Below are 12,933 nucleotides of genomic sequence, written 5' to 3' on the forward strand. Positions count from 1 at the left end.
GGTGTCAGGGTTTTTTTGATTTGTTTGTTCTTTTTTTAATATCATAAATAGTTTGGTACAATCAATATTTACCTACGATGGGAAAACTGATCGCTCATCCTAGAAGGTGGTACATTTTCTATGCTACAAAAACCTCCCACACAGTTCAGGCTATCATGTTTATTTGGTCCTCACTGAACATATAGGCTGAAAAACCTGGCCCCCCTGAAGTCAATGAGAGTTTTGCCATTGACTTCAATGTGTCCAGGATTTCACCCATGGGTCCTGTGTATCTTTTCCACCACTTACAATGAAACTTACACAATTTTTAAAAATCTTGTAACACCAGTGTACCTTACTTAAAACAGCTGAATAACTCTATATGATATGAGCTAAGTCAATGTCTAGGATGCCAAAGGGAGGAAAAACTGAACTACAGGCACTTGGCTCCTATAGCCTCTCAGAACAACTTTCCCCTGGAGCTGAGTGCTGCTGGGGTGAAGGAGGGTGAGAGGGCACCTCACAGTCATCCATACCAGCTCACTCAGTTAACAGTTCCATCACTCCAGCACCCCTCTCTAGGCCCATCCACCCAAACATCCCTGTCACCATCTCCCAGCAATATCCCCACAAGCTCCAATCGCATGGTTCCATGGGTCACAAAAGGCTGGGATTGGGTAGTTTGTGGGAAAAAAACTGCAGGTGGTTTTTGGGCAGTGACTAGAAAGGAAAGGTCAGGAACTACCGCATTAGAGTTTAAAAAAAAAAAAAAACAAAGCAGATGGCCTTATTCATATGGAAATGCTCTTTCACACATCATCTGTGCAGACTAGTGTCACATAGCTTACGATCAGCTGCAGGGTTTCCTGATCTTAGGGCAATGGTTTACAAACTTTTAACTAAGGCGACCCATCAACTGAATTTTGTGTTTTTTTTACAACCCACCACTATAAATACATACATTATACAGATACCACCATTTACTATAGAGGGACCAGACAGCAAGTATGAAAAATCAGGACAGGGGGTAGAGGGTAATAGGCGCCTATATAAGAAAAAGCCCCAAATATCGGGACTGTCCCTATAAAATAGGGACATCTGGTCACCCTAATTTACTATTTTTAAATCCTGTAATGGTGCAACAGTAGGACTGATTTTGTATTAAACTTCATAAAAACAGTATTGTATTAAGAAAAGCTGTCACATGGGGTATTGCTGTCAGATCCCAGCACTCATTAAAAAAAACACCAGCACCACAAACCAAGGCTGGATTAATGCATAGGCAAACTAGGCACGTGCCTAGGGCCAAAATTCCTGTGGAGAGGGACCACCAAAAATCATATAGTAGCCTCCTTCCCCTCCACAGCCTCCTCCTTGCTCTGCCGAGGGGGGCACAGACCATCTGCAGCAGCACCTTCTGCTCCGGTACCACAACCCAAGTTGCTGTAGAGAAGAGGCATTGGCTGCCTGGCCATCATGATGGAGGGGTGACCAGGCCAAAACCCAAGTGGTGTTGTGACCCCGTATGCCAGGTGGCAACACCTGGAGCGCAGAGCCAGGCCCAGCCTCCTGGGACAGGAGCCGCTGCTGTTAGGTGAGTGCAGGGCGGGCTTGCTCTCCAACACCCCCACTCCCAGGCCTCCCCTCTGGGCCCATGACTCATTCAGAACCTTCCTCTGACCCGACCCACAGCTTTAGGGCACTGCTTAATGCTGAAATGATACAAGGAATTGCAATGACTAATACAGCCTAAATACAGGAGTTCTGAAGAGCTTTGGGCAAAATACATCATGTTTAGTACTTGTAACTGGTACACTTAGCAAGAGCAGACACTTACTGAATCTGATACATAAGCCAGCATGAGACTAGTAAATGTTGGATTTCTCTGTTTGTAGCTCAGCCTTAGAGGGAGTCTTTCCCCCAAAAAAACATAACTTATGCCAGAGGACAAAGCAAGAATTTTATTCATCCATTGTAAGGCACAATGCATGAAAGCTTGTTTATATACAATGCAATCAGCAGAAGCAGCTCCATCCTCACAAGACACTGGAAGAGGAATAGAGAGTCAGTTTTAAGCACCATTTATTTAAGTTACTGGTATAGCATATGAAGACTCTGGCATGTGTTTGGGCACAGGAGACCTTGGTGCTCTCTGGGATGATCCAAGGCCCACTGAGGTGATAATTAACTTCAGTGAGCTTTGGATAAGACCATGCGACTTAATCATCCAAATAATAGCCAGTCAAGATACTTGATTGTCAGCCCAGTCCCTAATAAGTCAACAGAGGAACTACTGCAGAGAAGAAAGAGAGGTAGTATAGGAGATATAAGGCAAATCAAATTAAACCTACAAATGGTGACAAACCAGATGGCTAAACGAAAAAAATAAGGAGAAAAGATTCAGATTTCTTGGGAATTATCAAATCACTGTTATTGAACATGCACTGTGCATTGGTTATAACAGTCATGTTACAGATTTATTTATGACCTGGCAGCTCTTTTGAAGTAATCCTCCTGAGGTTCATCTTGAGCTGAAATTAAAAAGATTTGAAGGCAGACAGCATAAGCCTGAGGAGTGAGGGTGGGGATAGGAGGGGGAAGAATGAAATGGATAGGAGAATGCGGTGACTGTGTCTATGTTCAGAGCTATTGGTCCACTGATTATGAAATTCATTAACATTGTATACATGTGGCGAGAGCCCAGAATGGCTGCATTTTTAATATAGTTAAAGAAATAGAAAATAGAGAAAAATGAAACTTCACTCCAAGAAAATGCATGTCATTCAATACAAGGATAGTTTTTCCCTACAAGAAGAGCAGTAATTTAAGAATTGCAGTGAAGTTAATTTAATGTACTTGCCTGCTTCCCTCTAAAGCTAATCTGTTCACTACTAAAGAGAAAAACATGCCCAACTTTCTTAACATAAATCATCACTGTTAAAGTTAACATATATAAGTATACTTGGCACTCAGTGATCAGTTTCACATGCGATTACATTGAAATAATCCGCATTACACTCACAGATTTTATAGCTATAGCAGAACATAACATTGCTAAAGCCTCCTCCTGCACTGAATTGTTCAAAGGCCATCACCCTAGCTACCACAGGCAACGTATTCTGTTTGAAGTAACGCAGCAACAACATTAAAGTGAATTTTTAGGAATCATACTTTATATTTAAAAACAGTCCTCAAATAAAATAAATTCAACTCTACTCAGGCTGTATTTTTAAAAAAGCTAAAATAGTCACTTTTTAAAATGAGACATTTACTCAATTGAATAGTACCATTTGTGACAAGACAGAAGTTTCACATGATATGTGACATACATATAAATATTATATTAATATGTGGGTGTTGGTGTGTGTGTGTGTCTGTAAAAATAAAAAGGTATGCTGACATGCAGTTTCTTAACAGAATTATTTTTTCCTTTCAAAAGTAACTAAATAACAACAATGGCCCAGATGCTCCAAACTGCTTCATGCAATGCTGTTTGCAGGATCCAGCATTATGTTATATTCTGGTCCAATTGTAATTTTCTTGTGTCTCCTTTCATTGTATACACAAAAGAGATTCCTTTCATTTCCCTACTTTGAGATGAAAGCACATCTGGTTGTCACCGGAATGTGTGTTACACAATGGCACCCATTTCTATTACAGATTGCCTCAAGTGGCACTATCCAGTAGAGTAACAAGTGGCTCCTGGGGGAGCTCAGTTACTCCAATAAGTTGTAAATTGCTTATAAATACTTCATTTTTCAGTGAATGTCTAGTAAGACACGCCTAACAAATGCATGAATGGGCTTGCGCCCCCCCCCCTTTTTTTTTTTTAAATCTACACCCTTGCCAGCACTTCGTAGCAATGTCTGAGCTACTCTGGAGTCAACAATCCTTTGACACCATTTCCTCACCTAATTAGGCAACTGTGGAACTTGAAATAGCACTGACCCTGTTATGAATCATTTGTCATCACCACGTACCCTTCTCCTTCTCTCCCAGAAAGGCCTTGTGTCACAGTGACTTGTATCCCTCTCACTAGAGCAGGGGTCAGCAACCTACGGCATGCGTGCCAAAGACGGAACGTGAGCCGATTTTTAATGGTACGCTGCTGCCTGCCGGGGTCCCGCTCAGCCTGCTGCCGAACCCCGGCAGCGGGCTGAGCCGGACCCCGGCAGGCAGCAGCATGCCATTAAAAATCCTGCCCGACCCAGCCCACTCTTCTCCGCCCGCCGCCTACCGCTCTCTCTGGCGGGGGCAGAAGCAAGCTTAGTCCTGCCGGCTGCTGCTGTACGGCAGGCTCCGCCGGCAGCCAAGCTTCCCCCTCCCCCGCCCTTGCGAGGAAGGGGAGAAGAGCAGCCCCAGCGCCCTCGTTGCTCAGACCGGTAAGGATGTGGAGAAGTAGCAGTGGGAAGGAGGATAGAAGCGGGGCGTATCCCTCCAGTCCCCCGCAGTGAGAGGTGCAGGGGGCTGGGAGCACCCCCGATCCCAGCCCTCTGCCCTGACCCCTGCATCCCCCCCATGACCCCATCCCTGATTCCTGCACCCTCCACACATACCGAGCCCCCCCACACCCTCTGCCCTGACTCCTCCACTCCCCACATCCCCACCCTGAGCACCAGGCCAGCAGCGGGCTGAGCGGGGCCGGCTGCTGGAACCCCAGCTCGCAAGGGGCCGGCAGCCAGAACCCCAGACCGGCAGCGAGCTGAGCAGGGCCGGCAGCCGAGACCCTGGCTGGTAGGAGCCAGTGGACGGAACCCCAGACTGGCAGCGGACTGAGCCGCTCGGCCTGCTGCTGGTCTGGGGTCTCGACCCCTGGCCCCGCTCAGCCCGCTGACAATCTGGGGTTCTGGCTGCCGGCCCCTTGCCAGCCGGGGTCCCAGCCACCGGCCTCACTCAGCCCGCTGCCGCCCTAGGTGAACGGAACCCCAGGCCCGCAGCGGGCTGAGCAGGCCGGCAGCTTAAGTTCAGCATTTTAATTTCATTTTAAATGAAGCTTCTTAAACATTTTGAAAACCTTGTTTACTTTACATACAACAGTAGTTTAGTTATATTATATATAGACCTATAGAGAGAGACCTTCTAAAAAAACATTAAAATGTATTACCGGCACGCGAAACCTTAAATTAAAGTGAATAAATGAAGACTCGGCACACCACTTCTGAAAGCTTGCCGACCCCTGCACTAGAGCGTTGCAAGTGCAAGGCCATGACAAGTGACCCCTATAACTTAGTGTTAGCCTGGGAAACTAGGGAAAAGATGTGGACCCAATTTCCGATCCACCTTAACCACATGCTGAACTTTCACTAAACTGCTGGCCTGAGCCCATATGGGCTTCGGATTTCTGTACAACTGCATATATATATAGTTCATTTAAAATTTGTGAAATTAACATTCCACTATTCAGAAAAGCATGGATCAGACACTTTTTGACTGCACAGGGCGAAAGACAGACGTTGTTTAAGCAAGATGTGTCAGAAAAGAGATAAAAAGAAAGTCTTTTTTTTAAATTGCAATTTAAAAAGACAGACAATTGCATAATTTAATGGTGATCCTGGCATCCTTTTGCTTGGGCTCCATTCACATGTTCACCCTGGTTTGTAGTCACATACTTCTCGTCATATATAAACACACCATCAGCAGAACCTTTCAGTTAATGTGCAATTCCTGCTTAAGTACAAATTCAAAGAGCTCAAATATCAGTTTGGTGTCAGGAATTTTTCTGCATTTGGACATTCTTCAGGGCACGCGTGCACACACACAAACTTTTACATTCTAGGAAAGGGCCAGGCTGCCACATGGCAAACTGCAAGTGCGACTGCATGGGACATAGTTGTAATAGATCTTGCAAACACATATTTAATACAAAAGGTCAATACATACACTGAACTATATCAGTGATACTTTATAATGAAGTCAATACATGTTGATTGTACTGTTTTTCAATTATACGAATTACCTCATCATACAAATTACCTTACTGAAAGCTGACAAGTAATTCTATGTCATTTTCATGACTAGTACAATAATTCACAGGTCTTTAATAGCATAAGATACTTAATTTTTACAACAGTCAATTATCTGACTGGGGAGATGTTCACAATATCCTAATGCAGAGAATGGACTAGATAACCCACAGTGCTCCCTGCCAGACCAAATTATTTCATTAACATCTCTTTATAATCTAGCTACAGTTGTAATTCATTATTAAATGTCTTGACCAGATCTGACACCACCATTCAGCAATTCTAAAGTACTCCAGTAGTTTAGAGAGCTGTACTGGCATCCTCACCTTACATCTGGCAGGTAGATAAATATTACTTTTTACAGACAAAGAAACTGAGGCAGAGAGGTTCAGAGAACTGCCGAAGGCCACACAACAAATCACTGCCAGTGCTAGGATTGGAGCTCAGGAGTTCCTTGCTCCCAGCCTTGTTCTGAGTGCTGTACTCCATACTGCTCTCCCAGATCTATTATGATCACTTCTTTGTAGTATGTGACTGCCATTTAGTTTACATTGTGAAGTCTGAGTCTAATCTTTTGATTTCTAAGAGAATGAAGTATTTTTATAGTGTAAATATGCTGCGAGAACAGCAACAAGCTAACCCAGAGTTCCCAAACTGGTGAGCATGGCCCCATTTTAGCCCAACGAGAGTGCACAGGTGGAGGAGATAAAGTTTCATGACCTCAGATCCACACCTCTCAAATATGAATGTGCTTGTGGGTAATGCTTTGAGTGGCTCTTGGAAAGCCACCTGCCTTGTCTTCCTGCTATAGCAGTGGCCCCTAACACAAATAGATGTAGGAGCATCTCATGGGGATGGGGCTACAGGCTCAGGCAGCAACCCACAGGCCCAAGCTTCTCTCCTCTGTTCCCAGCACTCAGCTAAATTGCAAGAGCATATGCATCTGGCCTTAAGTGAAACCAAGGAGATACCCCCATCCTAAGTAGTCTGTAGCCTTTTGTTGACTGGGAGTCACAGAGACAGCAAAAAAGAACAGGGGGGGAAGAGGGAGGGAGAGATACATCAATCAGAGTCAGAAAACGACCGGGGAAAACATGGACAGAAGAAGAAGAAATGGCAGCTAATATATGAGGGCATGGCTGATGGGGATAAAAAGAGGTGGCACCCATCTGCCAATTCGTCACAGGAGGGAAACTCCACCAGAAAGTGGTTGGGGGCCACTGAGCTAGCCTATGCTGCATACCGAATTGGAGAGTTCAAAATAAATCCCACATATTGTCGGTATGCATTTGTGCATTACACACATGTATGGAGAAGCAGCTATTTCCCTATCTATGGTCCAAATTTTCAGCCAGACTTAATTGGCTTGCATATGCAGTCACTGCAACCTCTTGCATATGCAGTCACTGCAACTCTGTAGTTCAGTGCCTAAATACCCAGTCTGCAAACAAACAAAATCAGTGACCACTTTTTGAAAATTTGTTCCTGTATGTAACCTGTCAAACACTTTAACATTTCAAGACGCCTTTTCATGCATGCACGTTAGGAGCTGGAAGAGGAGAACATGAGACATCTTGAATTTTTCCTGTTGTGTACAAGATAAAGGCCAAGCGACTGGTGACTGAGTGCCCAACATGAGATACTTTAAAGAGACCCAATTTTCAGAAGGTGGATGGCTCAGTACTTTCTGAAAATCAGGTACCCATTTGCCAGGTCTCAAGTTGGGCCCCCAAAGAGCAAGGCACCTAAAATCACTTATGACAATCTTGACCCTGCAGCATAATCTGTTATAGCCTTGTGTAAATCTTAAAGGAAAACTAGGGTCATGAGCATTAATTCACTTTGGCTTAGTGAAAGCTCAAATTACAAATGGAGTGTGCAAGCCTTGCTTAGCTAGCATTCTCTAAACTCAACATCCATCAAGCTCACAGCAGGTGACTTGCTAGATCGGCCATTAAAAAATGCTGATTTAATGTCCGCTGATGGGCCGCCGGTTTTCTTTTTACCAGCTCCTAGCTATTATAATTCACCAGTAGCCAACAGTTTATTTGTATTACAGTAGCATGCAAAGACCTCCATCAGTCCCTGGAGTGCAAGGCATTGTACAAGCACCCTGGAAGACACACTCCCTGTTCTACAGAGCTTATCTAATGCATTACACTGGCATATGGGTAAAGACAACCAAGAAATGACTAACCCAAAGACTCTAGCAGACAAAATGCGGACAGCAATTCAACAATTGGAAGACCCCCTAATGTTCACTGTTTAATTTTGTTCACTCTACAGCACATAAGGCTAAATGAGGCTTTGAGAGCTGGAGGGCACTAGTAAGGGGGCACACCCATATACCTACTGAGTGCTGTGGAGGGAGCCATTTGGCCTACGTAATATGTAATACCTCCTGGATACTGGAGGGTGGGAAAGGGTGCTGGCTTACAAATGCACAGGGTAAAGGGTGTGTAGGCTCCCTGGCCTTCTGGGGTATGGAACATTTCAGCCAGTGGTGGACAATTTGCTTGTTCCTTGGACTCCATAATGCTTTGCAGCTAGATGAGAGCTGTCTTCTATGGAAGTACCTTGCGTCCTCCCCTGGGCTAGAGCATACCCCTGCACAGGCCAGCCATAAACTGACCCTAAACGATAGTATAGCACCAAGCTGCACACTGTTTTGATTTAAGTGTTTTGTTTTTTGCAGCTCCTGAGAGCAAAGTTTCTGCACTTTAATAGAATTTCATCCTTCAAAGAAGGAGCGAGGAGACAGGATTACAATTAAATGGGTCATTCACCCCAGAACAACTCCATTGACGCAACACGTTTTGGCAAACTTCATTGTGCAAAATTGAAGGCCAGTATCTCAATCGGCACCTTTATAGCAAACACAATGCTTACATTAATTCATGATATTCTATAAATGATCCCAAACCAAAACATTTTCTATATGATCAAACATTTTGTCTTAAGTATTTATTTTTTGCTCTTCTCATGAAATAAAAAATAAAAACAGCCTTCAGATGGGCTCTTTGAGTGCTTGGAGGAGTTGTTTCAGCTAAAGCAATTTATTTAATATGATCAACAAAATGCAAACAAAATTAGACTCTGTTATATATAGCTAGCCTGCACCTATATCCCCATCCTCAATTACCTTAACTTTCACTTCAAGTGCTCTTAAAAATGATTGCGTAAAATGGCACCTTCTCACTCAGATCTGCTCCCTGGGTGTATTCAGCATTATGCTTGTTGATTTCAGTGGCAAAAATAAGAGTTTACTGCTCTTTACTTCTGTTAGTGTTGCAGAGCCAATGTTGCTAAGACTGAGGGCTAGTCTACACTACCCGCCCGGATCGGCGGGTAGAAATCGATCTCTCAGGGATCGATTTATCGCGTCTCATCTAGATGGATAAATCGATCCCGAATCGACGCACGTACTCCCACCTCATCAGGAGGAGTAAGCGCCATCGACGGGGGAGCCGCGGCAGTTGATTTGCCGCCGTCCTCACAGCGGGGTAAGTCGAATAGGATACGCTGAATTCAGCTATGCTATTCGCGTAGCTGAATTTGCGTATCTTAACTCGAAACCCCCCCTTAGTGTAGGCCTAGCCTTTGTGAGCTAAATACTCCTCCACTCTGTACACCATCCAAAGAATTGCTACTCAGCTCCAAGTAGCTGCAGCTAAAGAAACGCACTGGGCCTCATTTGGCCTGAAGAACCTTTATTACAGGTGATGAAGTACAGGGTGGAAAGGGCCCAGGCTTCACTTTGGGAGCCCAAGATGAGTTGCTTGGCTGGCAGTGAGTAAGCTAAACAAGTGAGACAAAAACTACTGAGACACAATAAAAGTGAAATCCCACAATGGCAGTGCTGCAAAGTTACTTTCCACATAGAACCTCACTTTCATAATTGTCTTTTAAGTGGCTTTGCATCATTCTTGTGGACAGTCAGATTCCCTGGGAGTACTGTTCCATTTAAACACAATACTGGGTTTCCATAAACTCTGCCAATAGGGATGGTGATTTTCCTTTTAATGAAAATAAAAAAAAAATGCTTCCCAGACAGTCCTGGCTGCACTGATGAAGCTTTTCCAGACTAAACTGTCTATTATTATTTATATTGGAGCTCCTAGAGACTCATTGAGATCACAGCCCCATTGTGATCGGCAGCGTACACAGTCCCAGCCTCAAAGAGCTTATGATCTAAACAGACAAACACAGGCAGAGAGAACTGAAGTGATTGCATAAGGTCACACAACAGATCAATGGCAGAGGAGAGACTAGATCCCAGATTTGAGACTCAGGTCAGCATCTTCTCCACTAGATTACACTGCCTTTATGTTCTGATATTTGTCCCTGAGCCAACAAGAGCCCGCATTCATTGGAGAACATTCTGACACTCAGTTTATTTTACAGCTAGCAACTAATTAAAAACTTACAACCTTGCTATTTAAACACTATCTGTTCATAGTGCCTTATGCTCAATTCCCCAAACAGGTATTTAAGATGCTTGGTGCCTGGACTAGGTAAAACGCTGGTTGTAAACTATAAATTGGTCATTACTGTCTGACACGGTCTTTTAAAGTTCAAGCCCTAACAGACTCAGAGAACAATTACTCAAAAATATAACAAAAATCAACAGGTGATTTAGTAATAGTTTTGTTTCCTGTGTTAGAGAGGATGTCTTTTTTACAGGCACAGAAAAAACGCATCCTTGTTTCCAATCTGGCAGAATGTGCTGCACAAGAGACTCATTAGGTAAAAGCAGAAATGTTTAATATGTAGAATTTTTCCCGCCCGGGGAAAAACTACTCAGGAGAGGTAGAGTGAAGAAAACTGAAAAAATATGATTTCTTTATAACCTTTATCAGTACACTCTTGTGACGTAAAAAAATTGTGTACTCTTAACTTAGTAGTTCTGTTTATACAATCCATTTCCAATACTTTTTGCTGTATGTCTTCTAATATGTTAGACAGCAAAATCACATGCCAATGAAAGCCAAACTCCAAAATGCATACCTGTAAAGAGTTATAGCTCAAAACATACAGTACTATGATGATGACTGCAGTACAAAAGCCCAGATTTAAATAGATTATCTAAGAATCAGGTAAAGTATTTTTACATACATTTTGGTAAAAAAATAAAAATTTTAAAAGTTTTTTTAAATCAAAAATTTTCATACTACTATTTATGGAGAAAGAATTATTCTTGCGGAACAACCAGATAGTTCATTAACAAATAAGGAGCTATAGTAAAATAATTAGGGGCATATTCTAACATTTAATCCAAACTCCCAATAGCTTACATGGAAATTTTGCATGAGCATCAAGGAGGATACCACCACACATTTTCCCACTATACTTGTTAGGGAAAAATGCCAGCAACTTAGAATTTTTTTATACTGCTGCCTAATTGGGTTTATTCAGTGTTTTAAATGAGGAAATATTAAAGAAAATACACTTCAGTACAATACTGTGTAAATGCTGAACTTTAAGAGAAGAACATAAATTTTTTTACTAGATACTTACAATGTGCAAGAGCTTTAGCGCATCCACAAATCTGTTAGAAAAGTAATAAAAAGCAAATAATTACATTTGAACTGCAGAATTAAAATAAACTGAATAAGTATTTTGAGTTTAGCATTAACACCTACACTTTCTCCGAGCTCATGATCTCCTTGGCAATATGGTAAACTTTCGTTTTCTTTCCAGCTGCTTTGCTCTGCAGATAAAATTACATGTTACACTGTGTACTCACAAACAAATAGCAAAGATCAACTTCAAGCCAAATTTCCTACCAAAAATATCACTTTATACTGCTCCAAAGTCTACCAATATTCAGAGATTACTTCTGTGAAATGGAATTTAGAATATAATTGGATAGAATGATGTGTAAATGCTAATCTATAAATAAGCACTAGCATCCCTGTCTAGAAACTCTGGAAAGCATCAGAGCCCATACTGAAAGTGACAGCTGTCAGCTATTGAAAGAAGTGGAGTGTGGATAATACTCTATATCCATAATAATTTAATTGGCTCATTTGTGAATACGGTATATAAATCTGCAGTAAATTCAAATGGGTTTTAAGAACATTTGTCAAGAGATGAACACAGATTTTGTTAATTTTTTCATGCTGCTTTTAATAAAGCCAAAAATGTAACAGGAAATAACTTTTTTCTTTTCAAAGTAATACTAACTATTGAGAATCTGCCTTATTAAATCTAAAAAAAAAATGAACTAAAATGAACTACAATCAGATTTCTTTAGCTAGCAAGTCTACTGTATAGAAGAAATGTAATCTTTGTAAAATAAGAGTTCACTCCTGAAACAAATGCACACACAAATATATGCATACGCACCCCTCAACATTATATAGCAGCACAGGGCTTGAGCACAGGATTGAATTATAATAGTGTTCTGTTTAATCCAATCGCCGTAGAATGCCATTAATTCTCATTTTTTCCCAAGCCAAAAATATGAGAATTCTCACAACCAACCTCCACACCCAGCTATCTCATCTGATATTTTAATCTTTGAATTGTTATGGGATCCCTCAAAAAGAAAAGTGCAAAATAAGTGTAAAATACTGAATCCCCAGTCTTATGAGTGTAAGAGAGAGAAGAAGAAAAAATAAAACAGACATATGAATATTTAAGATACTGGCTAATAAAATGGAATGTGGAATTATTTGCATTACAGCACAATTGCACCAGATCCTGTACAAACACGTATAAAGGGCACCAGAGAATTTACAATCTGAGGCCCAGGCCCTGCAAGCTGTCACCCAACAAAACGGAGATGATAATCCCTGTGATAGACTTTTGATTAGCTCCAGTGAAGTCAATGGAGCTCCATATGGGTGGAGGAATCGACCTAAACAGAGTAGCTTGCAGGATCAGGGCTAAAGCTTAATACCAATTCCAAGAATGTGGTACAGCAAACAAAATGAGGGCAAGATGACAGGCATGCAAAGATGCTTTTGCAGAGTCTAATTGTGTGTAC

General features: G+C 42.1%; 1 protein-coding gene across 4 annotated transcripts in view; it reads right to left on the bottom strand.

Annotated features, from left to right (window-relative positions):
• The window catches only part of FGD6 (FYVE, RhoGEF and PH domain containing 6), a 106,062-nt gene that overhangs the window by 46,661 nt on the left and 46,468 nt on the right, over positions 1-12,933 (bottom strand). For all 4 annotated transcript variants that reach the window (XR_010594602.1, XM_005306491.4, XM_005306490.5 and 1 more), the window contains exons 4-5: positions 11,585-11,652; positions 11,460-11,490 (exon numbers count right to left, since the gene is read on the bottom strand). Coding sequence is in view for 3 of the 4 variants with exons in the window: in XM_005306491.4 (XP_005306548.1) it covers positions 11,460-11,490; positions 11,585-11,652 (99 nt within the window). In the remaining variant the exon portion in view is untranslated. The remainder of the gene's footprint in view (positions 1-11,459; positions 11,491-11,584; positions 11,653-12,933) is intronic.

This window comes from Chrysemys picta, chromosome 1 (assembly GCF_011386835.1).
Source record: "Chrysemys picta bellii isolate R12L10 chromosome 1, ASM1138683v2, whole genome shotgun sequence".
Classification (NCBI taxonomy): Eukaryota; Metazoa; Chordata; order Testudines; family Emydidae; genus Chrysemys; species Chrysemys picta.